A 19,313-nucleotide genomic window follows, 5' to 3' on the forward strand; every position below is an offset into this window, starting at 1 on the left:
CACGCCTGTAATCCCCACATTTTGAGAGGCCGAGGCGGGTGGATCACCTGAGGTCAGGAGGTCAAGACCAGCCTGGCCAACATGGCAAAACCCCGTCTCTAATAAAAATACCAAAATTAGCCAGGCACGGTGGCACGTGCCTGTAATACCAGCTACTCAGGAGGCTGAGGCAGGAGAATCATTTGAACCCAGGAGGCGGAGGCTGCAGTGGGTCGAGATCGCACCATTGCACTCTAGCCTGGGCGACAAGAACGAGACTCTGTTTCAAAAAAAAAAAAAAGGAGCGGTTAACTTAAGCATGATGATATAACCAGTTGAAAGCAATATTTGAGTTCATAAAGAAGTTGATGAGTTGATAAACCAACAACACCTAATTAGGGAAAGCATACAGAAGAGAGCTGTGTTGCAATCAAAAGGTAAGGAAGCCATGTTAAACGACACCGCTTAGATGTAATCAGCAAAATCCAGATTATGGGAGACTGTACAGGACCAATCACCTGGTTCCTTCGACAAATAAATTGCAAGGAAAAAAAAATGAAGGAGGAATTTAAAGAATAAAAGAAGCTTAAGAACATATGGATTTGACATATCACGTGGATTTGACTGGATCCTGACCCAGGTAAGCAAATTAAAAAAAAAAAAGACAAGCAGAAAATTGAACTCTGGATATTTGATGATAGCAAGAAAACATATTAAGTACTTCAGGTGTGATAATAATATTATGGTTATGCTTTAAGAGGTCCTTTAATTTTCCAGAGGTTATACTGAAATATTTAGATTTCAGATACTTCGTATTTGCTTCAAAACAAGACAAGGTATGTGGTTAGTGATATAGAAGCAACAAGACAGGTCATAAGTTAATCATTGCTGAATCTGGTATTGAGTTCACTGGGCTTCATTATGTATGGCTTTTCAAAATTTGTTTGAAATTTTCCATAACAAATTTTTAAGATGAGATTTGGTTTGCAGAGTAAGATTTTCTTCTATATACTGTATTTTAAGTGGTCTTGGTTAAAGTTTCTTGTTTAAAGTTTGACATGGGTTCAAATTTCTGGGAACCACAAGCATTATTATTAAATCAGATCTAAGAAAAATTGGAAGACTAAATAATCCACAAAAAAACCAGGGTTGGGTAGAACACAAGATACCACTTGAAATATGAAATACGCAGGAGTAGATCCTTCAAGTTGCTATGTATTAAAGGTTTTCAAAGATCAACATTTAATATAAAAGATAACAAGAAACTAATTGGGGCAACGCACGGTGGCTCACGCTGGAAATCCCAGCACTTTGGCAGGTAGAGGCCGGCAGATCGCTTGAGGTCAGGAGTTCACCTGGCCAATATGGTGAAACCCCGTCTCTACTAAAAATACAAAATTAGCTAGGTGTGGTGGCACACACCTGTAGTCCCAGTTACTCAGGAGGCTGAGGCATGAAAAGCACTTGAACCTGGGAGGTGGAGGTTGCAGTGAGCCAAGATCATGCCACTGCACCCCAGCCTGGCCTGTGAGCAAGACTCTGTCTCAAAAAAAATTAAAAAAAAGAAAAAGAAACGAATTGGGGGATCCATAAGGAGTATGCTGATGTTCAAAGCTGGAAGAAAAATGATTCCATCTACTCTTTGGTTTCTAAGACAGATTGGAGATACAAAGCCAAAGAAAAAGTCATGCAGGCAAAAGATAAAACGTGAGCATATTGAATTTGCTCCGATGGAAAGAAAAGAATATGTGCACTAAAACAAAGGTCCCCAACCCACAGGCCACGGACAGGTACCTAGGAATCAGGCCTCACGGCAGGTGGCAAGTGGTAGGAGTTTCATCTGTTTTTACAGCCACTCCCCATCTGGCATTACTGCCTGAGCTCTTCCTTCCCTCAGATGAACAGGGGCGTTAGAGTCTCTTAGGAGCGTGAACCCTGTTGTGAACTGCACAAGTCAGGGATCTAGGTTGCATGCTCCTTACGATAATCTAATGCCTGAGGATCTGTCACTGACTCCCATCACCCCGAGATGGGACCATCTAGTTGCAGAAAAACAAGCTCAGGGTCCCACTGATTCTACATTACAGTGAGTTGCATAATTATTTCATTATATGTTACAACGTAGTAATAATAAAGTGCACAATACATGTTATGCGCTTGAATCATCCCAAAACCATACCCCCTCTCTGACCATGGAAAAACTGTCTTCCATGAAACCCGTCTCCAGTGCCAAAAAAATTGGGACCGCTGCACTAAAGGAGTGTTATGATATTGCAGATGTAGGGGCAGTCACTCAAATCTCCACAACCTACTTCTGTCATCTTCCCTCCTTTGTTCATTCCATTTTTTTCCTCCCACAAATTCAAAGTGCCTTAGAGGTAGCACAAAGGCCCTGAGGCAAAGGAGAGTAAGAGATAACACGAAGTGTTTGGAGGAAAAGGATTAAACATTTATCCCCTCCCACCGAATCCTGGATTTAAGAAATGGTGTAAATTGAACTTGACAACTAGCACCTGTTTAAATGCAATGCAATGCTCAGGACTCGACCAATTGAGATACGTTTGCTTGGTATTGACTAGGATATTGAACCGTAGGGGCCTCTCCTCTTGCTTTTACAGATCTCATCCTCAGCAATCCCCAAGCACTAGTTTTTTTTTTTTTTTTTTGTTACAGGTACAGATGCAAAAAGAGTTAAAACGTCAGGTTAAAAAAAAAAAAAAATTAGTGACTGGGTGCAGAGGCTCACACCTGTAATGCCAGCACTTTGGGAGGCCGAGCGGGTACAATCACCTGGCCAACATGGTGAAACCTCGTCTCTACTAAAAATACAAAATTAGCCGGGCATGGTGGTGCACGCCCGTAATCCCAGCTACTCGGGAGGCTGAGGCAGGACAATCTCTTGAACCAAGGAGGCGGAGGTTACAGTGAGCTGAGATCGCACCACTGCACTCCAGCCTGGGCAACAAAAGGGAAACTCTGTCTCAAAAAAAAAAAAAAAAAAAGGTTTAGAGTTACACCATGTGAAGGAGACAGGCACATTCCAAAAGAAAACAAGTGCCTGTTGGAGCAAGGCAGTCAGTCGGTGGCTGGAGCACAGTAACGTGGGAGGAGCTGCGGATACGCAGCCACGGGTCACGCCAGAAATGCACACCATGCAGAGGAAAGGAAGAGCTCAGTGCGCCGGGGTTTCATACAGCCGCTCTGCCAGGCCCCAGGAGCACGTCTAGAGCGCACAGGCAGACGGCTGGAACCGTGCCCTGAGCGCCTTCCCCTCCTGGCACCACTGGCCCCGCAGCAGCCAGGAGTTAAGAAGGGCGGAGGCTGATTCCAATGAGGTGGCAGAACGTTAGGCGGCCTCTCCAAAATCCCAGCTACCTCGCCGTTAGCCAAGGTTTGAGGGTTTTCTCTTTCTCTTCGAGGGCCCAACCTCCCTTCCAGACTTACTACACCGGAGGCATCGCAGCAACAACTGCTGCCTGCACGCCTCAGCTAGGCAGGCTCGGATATCCATTTTTAAGGCAGCATGCGAAATCCCGGGCGTGCTCCCGCTTGCAGAGGAGGCCAAGAGAAAATGGGCGCCAATCAGGATGCAGACTTGGAGGACGTTTACCCTCAGGACCAATAAGAGGGACGGTGGGCGGGGCTAAGGGCGCCGGTTCGCTCTCGGGATTTAAACCTCAGCTGCAGGCGGTTAACGGCAGGCTCGGCGGGTGGGGGGGAAGTGCGCCTGCGCCAGCTACGTGAACGGTAACAGAATCTGCGGTGCTCTGCTGGCTGCGGGCAGGACGCGGTGTAGAGAGTGGACTTCGGCGACGCGGGTAAGCCTTCGGCCGGAAGCGGCGGGATGCGGGGACCTGGTGACTGCCGGCCCACTGCCGCGGGAGCTTTAGCTCCTTTTCCCACCGTCGGGATGGTGCAGAGTGGCAGCTTCCCTCCCTGGTTTCCAGGTCCTGCCTGGCAAGCAGTCCCGAACCTCTACGTTCATCAGGAAGGCGGCCCGGGCAGCGTGATCTACAGGCGCTGTGCGCGGCGGGCCGCGGCCCCTGTAGGTCATGGTGTGCACTGGCCGCCGCCGTCGTCGTCTTTGTCCTGGTGGTCTCTCTTAGCTTCTGGGCCGCTCCCCTGGGACCAGGCAAAGGCCGGCGACGGCCCCGGGGCTGGAGCGGAGTCCCGAAGGCCGCTGGCGACCCGGGTCTTAGCCACGCCCGCGGCCAGGCGGGGCGACTGCGAGCTTTGCCATTGGAAGGCAGAGCGTGTCTTGTCGCCTTCTAGCTGCAGCTTTTGTGAATTGCCGCATGGAACCCCGAAATGGAAGTAAATCTTTTCTATTCTAAACAGTATGCAATCTCACTAAGCATGCAAAGGAAAACATTAAGATATCTTTTTAGATTGGTAAGATTTTTCAGTACCCAATGCTGGTGAGAAAGTGGAGAAATAAAAGCAAGCACCTTTATGCCCTGTGTGTTGGGAATAGTCCGTTTTTTCTAGAGGGCAGTTTGGCATTATAAATCAGAATTCAGGCCGGCCGCGGTGGCTCACGCCTGTTATCCCAGCACTTTGGGAGGCCGAGGCGGGCGGATCACTTGAGATTGGGAGTTTGAAACCAGCTGGCAAACATGGTGAAACCACGTCTTTACTAAAAAAAAAAAAATTAGACGGGCGTGGTCGCGGGTGCTTGTGCTCTCAGCTATTTGGGAGGCTGAGGCAGGAGAATTCGCTTGAACCTGCGAGACGGAGGTTGCAGTGAGCTGAGATCAGGCCACTGCACTTCAGCCTGGGCGACAGAGACTCGACTCAAAAAAAACAATAATAATCCCAAACTGCCTTCTGGAAAAACCGATTATCCCCAACACACAGGGCAGAATAAGGATGCTTGTTTTTATTTCTTCACACACTCGCCGGCACTGGGTATTGAAAAATCTTATCAATCTGAAATGGTGTCTTAATGCTTTTATACACATTATTGAGATTGAACATGTTTTCTGTTTATTAATTTTTGTTGTTGTTTACAAACAGACTTTGACTTTGTGCCCAGGCTGGAGTGCAGTGGCCAGATCATAGCTCATTGCAGCCTCAAACTCCAGGGTTCAAGCGGTCCTCCTGCTTCAGCCCCCATGGTACTGAGACTACAGGCTTACGCCACCACACCTAGCTAATCTTTTTTTCTTTTGAGAGATGGGGGTCTTGCTGTGTTGCACAGGTTGGTCTTAAACTACTTCCCAGCCCCAAGCGATCCTCCCACCTCAGCCTCCAAAGTGCTGGAATTACAGGCATGAACCACTGTGCCCAGCCTGTTCATTAGTTATTATTTCTTTGGTAAAGCATCTGTCTTTTCTCCCTTATCTTACTGACATGTGTACCCTTTAACAGCTTTCTAAGAGGAATTCAAATTACTGATTTTTAAACCTGTTACAAGTATTTCTCCCAGTTTGTTGTCTCTTTTGCCTTCATTATGGTATTGTTTGCCTTTGTGGTAGGATGTTTTGTTTTAATACTGATTCTTTAAGCAGCTTGCTTACCTCCCCAGAGGTAGAGAAATTTGTTGTAACTGCAATAGCCTCCCTGTAAGAGTCTACTGACCCAGTTCCTTTATCTCAATTTAAAGTCTTTGCCCCTTCTACCCTTTAAATCCTTTTGATTGTAACTAGCTAAACCTAGGATGCTGAGTCACAGATTTTTGGAGAGAAGATATCATTAGGTATTTTGGTCAATGTTGTCTGTGTTTACAAAATACAAGTTGCTCTAGCTTTTATGTGAAAGTTTCCCTCTAAAGAGAAAGAACTGCTCTATCTTTTTTATTAGAAAGAGAAGGAACTGACAGTTACCTATGGACCTTATTAAAGTTTGTATTTTATTTATTGTTTGCAAACACCATCTTCATATGTTCAAGGAAAAAAATAGGAGTGTGACACAGTTGAAACGCAGAGGAAATAACACAATCACTGTATAGTAGGACACATGCCATTAAAAAAAAAAAAAAAAACTAGCTTTTGGCTTTACTGCCAAAAGTCTTCCTGGCCCAAACAGAGTCTCACAAATGGTTATTTATGTATAGATATATAAAAAGTGTCATTTAAATTTCACACCCTATTGAAATAGTTCCTTTATTCTAACATTTATTTAGTCCCGACCATGGGTCAGAGACTTCGGAATTTGTACAAATGCTGCCTAAGAGAACAAGTAATTTTGCAAAGTTGCATTTGGGGGCTTTCCATTTGTTCCACCTGTGATGACTGTCTTGACTTTTTCTATGGCAACTACCAAAAATGTAGTCACTAAATTCTTACTCTTCTAGATTGGATAGTATAATCTAGCCAAACTTGAAAGGATTTTACTTAAGATCTTTTTTTTTTTTTTTTTTTTTTTGAGACGGAGTCTCGCTCTGCCGCCCAGGCTGGAGTGCTGTGGCCGGATCTCGGCTCACTGCAAGCTCCGCCTCCCGGGTTCACGCCATTCTCCTGCCTCAGCCTCCTGAGTAGCTGGGACTACAGGCGCCCGCAACCGCGCCCGGCTAATTTTTTTGTATTTTTAGTAGAGACGGGGTTTCACCATGGTCTCGATCTCCTGACCTTGTGATCCGCCCGCCTCGGCCTCCCAAAGTGCTGGGATTACAGGCGTGAGCCACCGCGCCCGGCGATTTTACTTAAGATCTAAGACCCTGATCTTCTGATTCCTTTGCTTCTACACAGTATCCTAACAATGACTTTTGGTTAGTGCATTTTGTTCCATGGGTCACTGCTTCAGAGTTAATTTTTTTAAGCTCTATTCTTCTTTTCTAGGTTTTTTTTTTTAATTGAATGTAAATGCCAATCAAGATACATTGAAATAAGGTAAGAAATTCAGAAAGAAAAAAAAACTTTGGTTTGCACTTACATGTTTTATTCCACTATGATCATTGATTACATGAAAAAGAGGATCTTTAAATCAAAATCAAAGGCCAAAGTAATTACATTTTAAGAATACTCAGGGCATAATGAAGTGTTGATAGACTAGGACCCAAAAAGCAGTGAGAATGGTTCAAATCCAGAAGACTTGGATGATACAATGGGCAATTTTGAATAAATCTTAAGTAATTTTGTACTACTATTCCCCCTCTCTAAAATGGGGATATTTTCTGGTTCCCTCTCTGCTAGGATATAACAGCTATTATAATGTACTTTTCAGTACTACAGGGTCACCTCACCTTTTGTATGCTATTTTACTTCCTAAATCTGGAACTCTTTCAGTGAAGTCTTATTTCTGTGGTCCACCCCCTGCTGGGCTTCTGTAGCAATTATGCAGCATTAGTTTATGATTTATATATTAGTATTGTTTTTAATTGTCCCATGTGTTATTTGCACTAGCAGCTGGAGGATAGAAAACATATTTGTATACCTGGAGTCTTGAACATGGGTAGGAAATAACTAATTATTGGTTGGTAAGTAAAACTTTGGATCTCATAAACATGGTAGAAGTGTAAATTAGAGGATCAGGGTCTTCGATCTTAAGTAAAATCCTTTCAATGTTGACTAGATTGTACTATCCGATCTAGAAGAGTAAGAATTTAGTGACTACATAAGTCAAAACAGTCATTGTAGGTAGAATAAACAAGAAGCCTTCAAATGTAAGTTTGCAAAATTACTCGTTCTCTGAGGTAGTAGCATTTGCAAAAATTCTAAATGTGGGTAGGTAACACACGCTGCAGTTATGAAAATTATTATTGAGGAAGAAGGTCTGAGTTCAAACTTTGATGTTTATTATTTTTGTGGCTGCCAAGGATAATGTATTTAAGACAACTTTGAGTTCTTTTGAATAAATACTGGTGTTCACAAGTAATATTTTGAGAGTCACTTACTAACTTTGCTTTGAGAACAAGCAAAGCCCCATCTCATTTTTCCTCTCTCAGTATGTGGTACTACCAGCCACTCATTTTGCTCACATCTGAAACTTAGGAGTTATCTAGAAAGCCTCCCTAGTTTTGAACAGCATATTCACTGAGTTCTGTTGTTTCTACTTTCTTAATCTGAAATTCATCTACTTCTCTCCGTTCGCCTCACTAAAAGTCTCTTTTAGGCCATTTCATCATCCATTGCCTCCATTACTCCAACAGCCCCCTAATTTGTCACAATGCCTCCAATCTTGCCCTCTTCCCATCCACAGAACACTCAGAGCAATATTTTTGCCACACAGTTCTGTTGGGCATGTAAATTCTTTCAGTGGCCCTGCAAAATCTAAGCTTTTTAAGGAATGCCTTTGCTCTACAAATGTGACCTTTGCTTACCTTTTTAAACTACGTTCTTGTCACTCTCAAGCCATATTAAAGAATTCACAGTTGCCTGAATGCATATCCTGTCATCTCTAACCCTTTATACAAACTGTATCTTCTGCCTTCTGACACACTTAAAGTGGTTATCCTCACTTTAACTGGCTCCCACTTGTTCTGTAAGATTTAGCTTTAATATCTCCTCTATAAGAACTTGCCTATAGTCACTAGCCCAAGGCTTGGCAAACACCATGGCCCACGATCTATGAGTGCTTTTTACATTTGTAAAGGATTGTAAAAATACGTATGCAATGGACACCATTTGTGGTTCACAAAGCCTAAAACATTTACCAACCTTTGCACTAGATTTATATGCTTTGTAAGATAAGGTACTGTGCTTTATTCATTTAGTTAACTTCCAGGTAGGTGCCTGGCATTAAACCAATTTATCCAATCTTTAATTAAATGAATTTAATACTCTTAAATTCTGTCTTAGAAAATAAGACACTCAGGTGAGGCAGTTTATGAAAATTCAGATGAGTAGTGAATAACTTAGCTGCTTTGGGGGAGAAAAACACAACAAATTGGATACTTGCAGGATTACGCTTTAATTTGAATACAAGGCACAGGTTTCCAGGTGTACGTAAATACGTCTCCATTTTACGACTGCTTTTTGCTTCTTTAATCTCTTAATCCTTTTGGACTGGGATAAGAGAGTATTTGAAATTTCTTATTAAAGCAATAACTTCCTTAATAGGGCTTTAGTCTTTTTGCTTTTTTTTTTTTTAAGAGCTGATCATCTGAATTCTTAGTACTTGCAAGTACATTTTTTTTTTCCTTTCTGTCCACCTACCATTAGGTGGTTCCTAGATCCTGGCAAATTGTCTGTGGTTAAATGATGCTTTTAATTTCTGTGTCAACACAGACCCTCTTTGTTGGTGTCTCCAAATTAGTATTCTCTTCCTCTATTATGTCATCACAGTCCCTTTTGGCTTTTGTTTCTTCCTCATGGAATAAATGTGGGTGCTCAATTCGTCCCCTACGTAAAAAATGCTGAATCCGGGATTCCAATCCTTGGCATTTAGGACGGTCCATGAGGGGCTTATATGTGCGCATCTTCACTCCTTCTACAAAGGCACTGGTCTGCTTTATGACAGAGGGCTTAACATTTCCCCATTCTGTCATTCTGTTCATCTTTGGTCCTATTCCACATGGTACTGCAACAGCATCCAGTCCTTGTAGCATACTATACAACATGTGAGTTTTGACAGCATGATTAGCCCACAGTTGTTGTAGGTGGGTAATATTGAACTCCTGAGCCTCCTGGTCATAGATCCACTTGACATTTTCAAACTTACAGTCATATAAGACTAGAGGAAATTCTACAGCCATACTAGAGAAAAAGAGAAAAGAAAGAGTTTGAGAATACATAGCAGCCATCTAACAGTTCTTTAAAATCTAAGGGTTAGTTGCATTAAGGGAGCCAGGTAGGAGGTCACCGTTGATATTAATATTGACTAATCGCTGAGAAAATATCTCACTATCCCTAACCTTGAACACCTTTATTGCAATAATGAAAAATGCAACAAATCATAGACCAACCTGATCTATGTTAGGTAAATGTCAGTGCTAACAAGACATGGCTCCATCATACTGCTATAAAATTAAAAACAGCTGGTATTTTTTCCAAATTTGTTAATAGCATTGCAATTTTGTATAGTATGGGTAAAATTATTGGTGTCTATCTCAGCCTGTTCTCAAAATAAAAATCTTGACTATTCTTTCTTTCCTACCGTTTCAGAAATACGAAATTAGGAAAAATTCAGAAGTACAGTAGGATGACTACTCAGTAATATAAAACAAGCAAGATTTAATATGAATAGTTTGTTCATTTTAATCTTACCACATCCTAACAATAATACCTCAACATAAATTCAGAAACAACAAAGATGTAGAAATTAATGTCCTTTTACTTAAGGAGCCTGGTCAAAACACCTGTCTCTTTACTCATGGGATAGAACAATGAGAGGAAATTAGAATATACTGCTCTCTCTTACATGTTCATAACATTCTACAATTCAGATTAAAGCTTCATGAAGGCAGAATCAGTGACCATTATTTAGATAATTACGGGGGAGAGGAGGATATGCTATTTTTTCATTTTTTTTTTTGTTTTGTTTTTGAGACAGTCTCCCTCTGTCACCCAGGCTGGAATGCAGTGGTCCAATCTCAGCTCAGTGCAACCTCCGCCTCCTGGCTTCAAGTAATTCTTTCCCTCAGCCTCCTGAGTAGCTGGCACTACAGCCATGCGCCATTTGTTTTTTGTTTTTAACTCACCTATATTGAGGCTTCTGGGGATTTTTCTCTATATTCAGCAGCTCATCAATAATCTCTGGCTTCTCCATTCCTTGGCCAATCAGAAAGAGGATAGCCATCATACATCGGACTTGATGATAAAGGAATGCCTGGCCAGTCACTTCAAACTGACATAACTGGAAAGGTTCTTGCCATCTCCCCTCACCTGCGCTCTGGCCCACTAGCTGTACTTGAGCAGACAGAATAGTCCTCTGAAAATTAATCACACCATTGGCTACATCCATTTTACACAAGTTCCTGAAATCATGGGTGCCAACATACTTCTGAGCTGCATAATCCATGGCTACAATATCTAAATCAGCACGAGGGAAAAAATAGCGGTAAGTCCGCTCAAGACAGCTGAACCTAGCACTGAAGCTTGGTTCTACAGGGGCCCAGGCCAATATACGGATGTCTGGAGGGAGTACCCGATTGAGAATGTGGGTATAACGGATCTCTTCAGCAGCAGCATTTGCTTCCTCTTTTACAGTCAAGTCCTCAGAATCCCTGCCCCTTGGAAATTGAGAGCGAAGGTCAAGTGAAATCACCTGTGGAGTCAGACAAAGATACTGGGTTTTAGAGACACCAATCATCTCAGTACTGTGTGTATACCTAGAATACCCTAGCATTGCTCGCTCTGAGAAGCAGTGTACTGGCCCTCACCTGTCCAAAGGCACTAACTCCTTTGTCTGTTCTCCCACATCGGTGATAATTGGATGTCTGTCTGCTTTCTACTAGTCGAGTCTTAGTTAGAGCCTCAAACAGTTTCTCTTCAATGGTATTATTTGTGTTTTCCTGACTAGCAAAGCCCTGGTATCCCCAGCCCATATAGGCTATTCTTAGGGCTACATGTCTTCGGCCATGAGCACTGAAATCAAATGCACGCTTCGTTTTTCCAGCTCCTGATGAATGTTCTCTAATATTTGAGTCCTCCTTATTTTTGGCCTGTTCCTTTCTAAGTCTTTGCACCTCTTGCTCCAGTTCTTGTACTCTTTTTAGGAGTTTTTCAGTCTGGTTTCTGTCTGTGTCATTATCAGCCATGATGCAACAGCCCCAGGAATAAAGGAATCATACAGGTCCACGCTGTCTGAAAAGAGAGCAAAGGGATACAACAGTTTCAGCGCCAGTTCCTTTGATGATGTTCCAATGGTATATAAAATTTAATGCCCAAAGAATATACTTTTGCTTTTCCAGGGATACAAGCATTAGCTTTATTGTGGGTTGATCATCCATAGATATTCTTTTCCATCCCTTCTGGCCAGTTCACAGAGGGAAAGAACTATTCAGCTGTCATTACTAAGGTTTCATTGAAGCAGTCAAAATTTAGGGAGAATGTCTATAGATTTCATTTCTCTATCTTCACTGAATTGATTGAGGACTGATGTTACAAATATTTTTCCTCTAAAACATTTCCATTTGATTTCTCATTGTATTCAATTCTCTAGTCATAAGATTTCTTTATATGGGCTACTTATGTCTGCTCTGGGTTTCTACTGCTTTCCATTATTTCAAATAAATGACTTGTATGTTCCATCATCTAATATTCGTTAGATGAATATTAGGTGGTGCAGTAGAAGCTAGCCTAACTGAAGAAGCTTACTGATGGTTGTATTTCACATTGGAAGCAGAAGCTAGAGACAAGATTTTCTCACTTTAAGCCTTTTTGATGGGAGAAAAAAAGGTAATTAAGCACACTGACCCCTTTTTAAAGCTGAATTAAATGCATATTAGATTTCCGTACCTCTAATAGTTTAAAAAGTCAGTCTGATGTAATGTAGATGTCAGTGTAGAAATTCCTGTTATATTTCAGTAATCTGAGGACAACTGCACTACATCTTTAAAATTGGGATGGTCCTAGACAATCTGTGACTGATAGTTACTTTAGTTAGAGAAGACCATCTCCACATCTGTTCTAAGGCTATGTTATGTAAGTGTAGGTAGCTTAGTTTTTTACTCTTGAGTTTCTGTATCTATAACAGATTAAAAGTTTAAACTGTAAAAAATGAAACAAAGTACTAGAAGAAAACAGGGGATAACGTTTTTCTTAAATTCTGGAGTAGGAAAGGCATTTCTAAGCAAAACAGTCTAGAAACCCAGAAACTGTAGAAAAACAAAAGATGTGACCTAAAAGTAAAAATTTCTGCCAGCAAAATATAAAGTCAAAAGGCAAACAACAAACTGAGAAGAAAAGTGATGGTGAAGTGCTATCTTCCTTAATATGTAAGTATTTCATGAATATATAAATCAGTTTTAATGAAAAAGAAAAAAATCCAGCAACTTGAGAGTCAGATGGACAAAGACCAAGCATTTCAAACAAAAAGAAAAAAGCTTATAAAAATATTTGTTAAAAAAATTTCTAAATGCTCAATTTTACTCAGCTGAAATAAATGCAAAAGTATATGAACTATTTTTCAAGGAAGTGACTGCAAAGACAAAGTTTGATAGTATACCACATTGGAGAGGGAATAGAGAAACAAGCTCTGTTAATATATGGTCAATACAGCTTCTTTGGAGGTAAACATTTTGGCAACAGCTCTCAAAATTGAATATACACATACCTTTTGGCCCACATCTCCCATGTCTAGAAATTTAACCCATTCATATGCTTGCACAAATAGATAAAAACTTGCAAGATACTTGTTTTAGCATCAGTAAACCTATAAACCTAAATTACAACAGTAAGGCAATGGCTGAATAAATGTATGGTATATTCATACATTGGAATTCCGCGCAACATAAAATGAAGAAGGTCAGCCTGTGCTGATATAGCTGGATAACCAAGATTATCTTTAAGGTTCAGAAGAGTTGTGTAGTGTTCTCCTTTATGGTATAAAAAAATAAATGTACATGTGAATATGGAAAATTTCTGGATAATCATAAGAAATTGCCTTTGAGAGTAAAAATTGGTGGGGGAGGGAACGTCCTTGCTTAAAATTATCATGTGCATGTATTAGTTTTTCGGTTTAAAAAGAAAAACAGTGGGGACACAGGAAATAGTGGGCAGTAGATACCTATCTCAGATCCAGTCAGGAAACTAGCATTGGGTATGTGGCTGATTGATATGGGTACTAAGTTATTTCAGACACTAGAATAAATTTAGCTGACAACTGAAGATGCGTTAAAATTACTAAGACAGCTGGGCACGGTGGCTCATGCATATAATCCCAGCACTTTGGGAGGCCAAGGCGGGTGGGGTGCCTGAGGTCAGGAGTTTTGAGACCAGCCTGGCTAACATGGTAAAACCCTGTCTCTACTAAAAATTCAAAAATTAACTGGGCATGGTGGCCCATGCCTGTAGTAGTCCCAGTTACTCCAGAGTCTTAGGCAGGAAAATCGCTTGAACCTGGGAGTGGAGGTTGCAGTGAGCCGAGATCGTGCCACTGCACTCCAGCTTAGGTGGCAGCAAGTCTTCATCTCAAAAAAAAAAAAAAAAATTACTAAAGCATAGAAATTATGTGTATACACACATTATATGTGTGTGTGAGAACACAACACTGCTTTTGTGTTTTTGTTTTTTTTTTTTTTAGATCAAATCACTCTTTCATGGTTAAAAGCGGGGACTCAGTCCAAAGCCAAACTGCTTGAGTTAGAATTTCCGCTCCACTACTTACTAGCTGAGTAACCTTGGGCAAGTTATTTAACTTCTCTGTGCCTCGTGTTATTCATCTGTGAAAAGCAGATAATCCCACAGCTGAAAATTACATGAATTAATAAATGTAAAGCACATAGGACAATGGCAGGCACATAAAATACTCCCTAAGTACCTGTTACACAGTGTACATTAAGCAGTATGCCCCATATCATGTAGTTTCAAGCTTTTCTTATGCCAGAACTATACTGTCCTGTTTTAGGACCTGAAGATGGCAAGACAGTAGAAAGCAGGAGTAAGAGTGGAAATGAAAGCAGGTAATAGATTACCTAGAACTGAGTTAAGGCCCCTCTAAACTGTTCTGATACTACCCTGTATTGAATTTATGATTGCCTTAGCCATTCTTTCTCCACTTGACTGCTATAAAATAGAAGAGAATGAGCAATTTATGAGCTGGGTATTTATTATCAGAAAACTGACCAATGTTATCTCTTGCAGAAGGTCCGACAGTGTAGGGGAAGCAATGGAAGAACTTCTACCTGATGGACAAATATGGGCTAATATGGATCCAGAAGAACGAATGTTGGCAGCTGCTACAGCTTTTACCCACATCTGTGCAGGGCAGGGTGAAGGAGATGTTAGGAGAGAAGCCCAATCTATCCAATATGATCCCTACAGTAAAGCTTCAGTAGCCCCAGGAAAGCGACCTGCTCTTCCTGTGCAACTACAGTACCCACATGTAGAAAGTAATGTCACTTCAGAAACAGTCTCTGAGGCCTCCCAAAGACTCCGAAAGCCAGTGATGAAGAGAAAGGTGCTGCGTAGAAAGCCAGATGGGGAAGTATTAGTAACAGATGAGTCGATTATCAGTGAATCAGAATCTGGTACAGAAAATGATCAGGGTCTCTGGGACTTAAGACAAAGGCTGATGAATGTGCAGTTCCAGGAAGACAAGGAATCTTCATTTGATATTTCACAAAAATTTAATCCACCACATGAATACCAAGGAATTTCTCAAGATCAGTTCATTTGCTCTCTACAAAGAGAAGGAATGGGCTCTCCAGCTTACGAACAAGACCTGATTGTTGCCAGCAGACCCAAGTCCTTTATTCTCCCAAAGCTGGACCAGTTAAGCCGAAACCGGGGCAAGACAGACCGGGTAGCCCGGTATTTTGAGTACAAACGGGACTGGGACTCAATGCGTTTACCTGGTGAAGATCATAGGAAGGAATTACGCTGGGGTGTCCGAGAGCAGATGCTTTGTCGAGCAGAACCCCAATCCAAACCTCAGCACATATATGTCCCAAACAATTATCTAGTACCAACAGAGAAGAAAAGGTCTGCACTCCGTTGGGGTGTTCGTTGTGACCTTGCAAATGGTGTCATACCCAGGAAGCTTCCCTTCCCTCTTTCTCCTTCTTAAATCGTTTTAAACTTCTTTCACAGGATTGTTTGAGATAACCCAGCTCTTTATATCTTTCCTTTTAAATAGAAACAATTGTCTTGAAAAGCTCTTAGAAACATCTTACGATAAGGACTTCACCTATCATTGGTCTTTCCTAGCTATATATCACATTGGTATCAGATAATACTTCCAAATTGCCACTCAAATTCCAGCAGTTGCAAGATAAATCATCAGAAAGAACAACAGACCTGGTCTTTCTATTTTGTCAAATTAGTAAGGGCCCTTTGTGTCCTGTAACCTTTTTTTACCTATCATTGTGAGTTGCTGTGCTTTAATGTGTGTTTTTTAAGTTGCTGGGCATTACACTTATCAATTAAAGTATTTTGGAAATTCATGAACTTGAACATTATTGAAATACTTGCCTAAGATGATCTTGAACCTGGGCTATGATGAGAGCTCATAAGAAGGAACAAAAACCTGCCTTTTACACAGTCCTAAAGGATGGCAGAGGTTAACAACATAGCCCTCATTACTAAAGGTATACAACAAATCCAAGTAGTTTTACTTAAATAATGCCCCAAAACAGTACCATATAACATACAGGATTCAAACTTGTTTTATTTCAGAATTACTTCAAAAATATTTTGCCTGCCAGCTGTTTTTCTGGAATACCATGCTTTTTATAATTTGCCCGAGATTTTTGTAGGAATTATGCATCACTTGGAAGACTATTCCTACTCCAGTAGAATTTCAAACTAGTAACATCTGGAATCAGATGCAAAATTAAATACCGATGTGAACCTACCTAGCCTGTGTGGGTGCAGATCAAAATATGAATTCTGCTCACCTTAAATTCTACTTTATCTGTTCCTGATATTTCTAACCCAACGGGGACTATCTAAAATCTAAACGTTGTCAGTTTTAACACCAGAGGCCAGAAGAATGATGGCACAGTTCGCTTGTTCACAGAGAAAAAGCTCTAACATAAAGGTGAATGACCTTGACCGTCACCGTCTGCGAAAATCACTTTCCCTATAACATTTAAAGCCACATAATTCACATATTCACCCAGTTCTGTTTGTTAGGCATTTGTCAGGAAAAGAAGTAATCAACAACTCAGATACATGTAGGATATACTCACCGCAAATAAGTAGAAACTGCAAACTGTCCACCAACAGTGGAACAGTAAATGTTTTTAAAGATATCAGAATATTCAATAGTCATTGGGAATCTTGGGGAAAGTAATATGGGAAGGTGCAAATTAAGTGAAATATAAACACAGGATGATCTCAGTACACACAGGGAAAGATCAAAACCTAACTCCTGAGTAGTGAGATTAAAGGTAATTTGTATTTACACCTAGGCTTTTTATGAGGTCAAAAATTACATGGTGATTTTAACATGCAAAACACTCCAATTATTTATTTGGATCTCAAAAGTCCAATATTACCAAAGTCTCCAAAGTTAACTAGTTCATCTCCCCTGCTAATTAAAGAACTAGGCCAGAGAGTGAGTCTAGTTGGTTATAAGGCAGATTTGTGGCAAAAACAGGACTTGGTACACTACAGTGCTTTTTCCAGCACACCTTATCCTTCTTCAGGGTGAAGTGCAGTAGTTCCCAGCAGATGCTTAAGGTAACACCTTGGCCAGGGCTGCCAGGTGACCACAAAGAGGGAATTTGTGTGTCCCCTAAGCACCAATGACAAACTAAAACAGCCATCACCAGATGTTCCATACATTGCGCCGGGCGCCGTGACTCCACGCCTGTCATCCCAACATTTTGAGAATCCAAGACGGAGGATCGCTCGAGGCCAGGAGCTCGAGACCAACCTGGGCAACAGAGCGAGACCGTCTCTACAAAAAATTAAAAACTAGCCTGCCAAGATAGCGCGCGCCTATAGTCCCAGCTAGTCGGAGGCTGAGGTGGAAGGATCGCTGGAGCTCAGGAGGTCGAGGCTGCAGTGAGCAGTGATCACGCCACTGCACTCTGCCTGGGTGACAGTCTCCAAAAAAAAAAAAAGTTCTAATCTCAGGAACCAGTGGGTTAACACAAATAGCATTCCTCTTGATAAACTTTACATTAATCCAAAGGGGGGAAGAGGGAGTACTGTCCAAAGGATTAGCAGACACGCACTATGATCACTAGAAAGCAATCGTGCTCTGTATGTAAGGCAATCCCCAAAATAATTTGAAAATTGCTGCCACAGCCTCCCACATAATCCTGGGTTCTCAACTTCTACTGTTTAATGAGCATCCAGTTCTAAGTGGGGCAGCAGAGCACTTTTGTACTACACAGTACAAGGACCACTGAAGCTCCCGTCACAACGGAATTAAAGACGCCCCGACTGCGGCGAGTTTCCGCCGGGAGCTCCAGAAAAGTACCAGGCACAAAAGAAAAATACATGGTCTTAAGCGATGTCTCATTTCCAGACAGCAATGCTTTCCTGAAAAGACCAAAGTATGTGAAAGAGGGCAAAAAGAAGACAACAGACAACTGTTCAGCAGGGTGTCCATCTGTCCCTTCCCCTGTGGAACCCAGAAAGTAACCCATCCCAAAAATCCCACACTTACTTTCCGGTAACCAGCCGCGCCGCGTTTCCGAGACAGGAAGCTGTCGTTGTGCGTCGTCTGCGCAGGCGCCCGAGCCCTCATGGGAAGTGTAGTCCACGTTTGTGGGAAATGTAGTTCTGAGAACCGAGCTTGCTGCTAGAATCTACCTCAAGTTTTCTAGTCCAACTACTGTTTCTCCACCAACAAGGGAGGATCTGGGCCTGTGGCAGGACAGCAATAAAAGGAGGAATTCTAGTGCTACGCTAAACTAATAGAAAAAAAGATAATTTTTCAAATGTCTGCTATCCTTACACGAAAACTAAAAATTGAAGATGCTGGCTCGATTTTGTACCTAGTTAAATGAGAAGAAAGTTACCATTGAGAGACGAAAACATTTACTATTAGAATTAAAAGCTGAAATGAATATGATAATCTCAAAACAAACGACTAGGTGCCCTGAGAGTGACCGAACAGAGCCGGGAGCGTTGCTTCAGCACCACGGAGAGATCATGACTGCAGTTTCGTGTGTTTTTGTATTTTCGCCCCCAATTCCAGAAATGCTGATCAAAATCTCAAAATTACAATTAGAAAACGGGGGGGCGGGGGGGAGGTGGAATTTGGTTCTTTCGTCCAAATTGAGCAGTCATTAAATCATTAGTACCAGGGATCCAGGGATCTACCCGTATTATGCAAACGCATGTAGGACGTAGGGGTTATACCGAGAGGAAATGTTTTTAACAAGAGACCACATTTCAAATAAAAGTTTTAAAAAGCCTATGTGAAACATCACAGGTATCTAGGGCAGGAACGGCAGTTAGAGCTTGAACAGCTCTGCTTCCTTTCCGCAACTGTGCCCCCGAGGTCATTCGTCATATCAAATTCATCAGATTTTGTCTCCACTTTTCTAAGCAATTCGCTAACCTTTCTGACATCTTGTGATGCGGTGGCGGAAATTTCCAGGAAAACGGGCACGGGGCGTAAAGCGCGGCGGGGAGTCAGGGGAGCTCCTGCCTGGAGGGCTGTGTGCGCGGCTGGCAGCCGGGCGGAAGCGGGAACGGAGGCTGTCCCCTCCGCCCCCGGGTCCGCTCCCTTTCGTCCCGCTCTCTGCCCTCCGCCCCGCTCTCTGCCCTCCGCCCCCCGCCCCGCTCTCTGCCCTCCGCCCCCCGCCCCGCTCTCTGCCCTCCGCCCCGCGC

At 42.0% G+C, this 19,313-nt stretch overlaps 2 protein-coding genes across 9 annotated transcripts; one reads left to right on the forward strand and one right to left on the reverse strand.

Annotated features, from left to right (window-relative positions):
- The first annotated feature begins 204 nt into the window (after nucleotides 1-204).
- HYLS1 (HYLS1 centriolar and ciliogenesis associated) lies at nucleotides 205-15,964 on the forward strand. Of its 8 annotated transcripts, XM_033204470.1 has the most exons (4): nucleotides 3,106-3,797; nucleotides 6,759-6,809; nucleotides 14,428-14,482; nucleotides 14,664-15,964. In XM_033204470.1, the coding sequence occupies exon 4, from the start codon at nucleotides 14,689-14,691 to the stop codon at nucleotides 15,586-15,588; it is 900 nt and encodes a 299-aa protein (XP_033060361.1). In that variant the 5' UTR covers nucleotides 3,106-3,797; nucleotides 6,759-6,809; nucleotides 14,428-14,482; nucleotides 14,664-14,688; the 3' UTR covers nucleotides 15,589-15,964. The 8 variants fall into 8 exon arrangements, with proteins under 8 accessions (XP_033060360.1, XP_033060363.1, XP_033060361.1 ...); XM_033204469.1 differs by lacking the exons at nucleotides 3,106-3,797; nucleotides 14,428-14,482 and adding an exon at nucleotides 205-619; XM_033204467.1 differs by lacking the exon at nucleotides 14,428-14,482.
- Nucleotides 8,811-19,188, reverse strand: PUS3 (pseudouridine synthase 3). The gene is made up of 5 exons (XM_033204466.1): nucleotides 19,042-19,188; nucleotides 18,142-18,341; nucleotides 11,240-11,663; nucleotides 10,559-11,124; nucleotides 8,811-9,614 (listed from the first exon to the last, which is right to left on the reverse strand). The coding sequence occupies exons 3-5, from the start codon at nucleotides 11,615-11,617 to the stop codon at nucleotides 9,113-9,115; spliced, it is 1,446 nt and encodes a 481-aa protein (XP_033060357.1). The 5' UTR covers nucleotides 11,618-11,663; nucleotides 18,142-18,341; nucleotides 19,042-19,188; the 3' UTR covers nucleotides 8,811-9,112.
- Between the last annotated feature and the right edge of the window lie 125 nt (nucleotides 19,189-19,313).

The sequence above is a fragment of the Trachypithecus francoisi genome, unplaced genomic scaffold, assembly GCF_009764315.1.
Source record: "Trachypithecus francoisi isolate TF-2019V2 unplaced genomic scaffold, Tfra_2.0 Lachesis_group8, whole genome shotgun sequence".
Lineage (NCBI taxonomy): Eukaryota > Metazoa > Chordata > Mammalia > Primates > Cercopithecidae > Trachypithecus > Trachypithecus francoisi.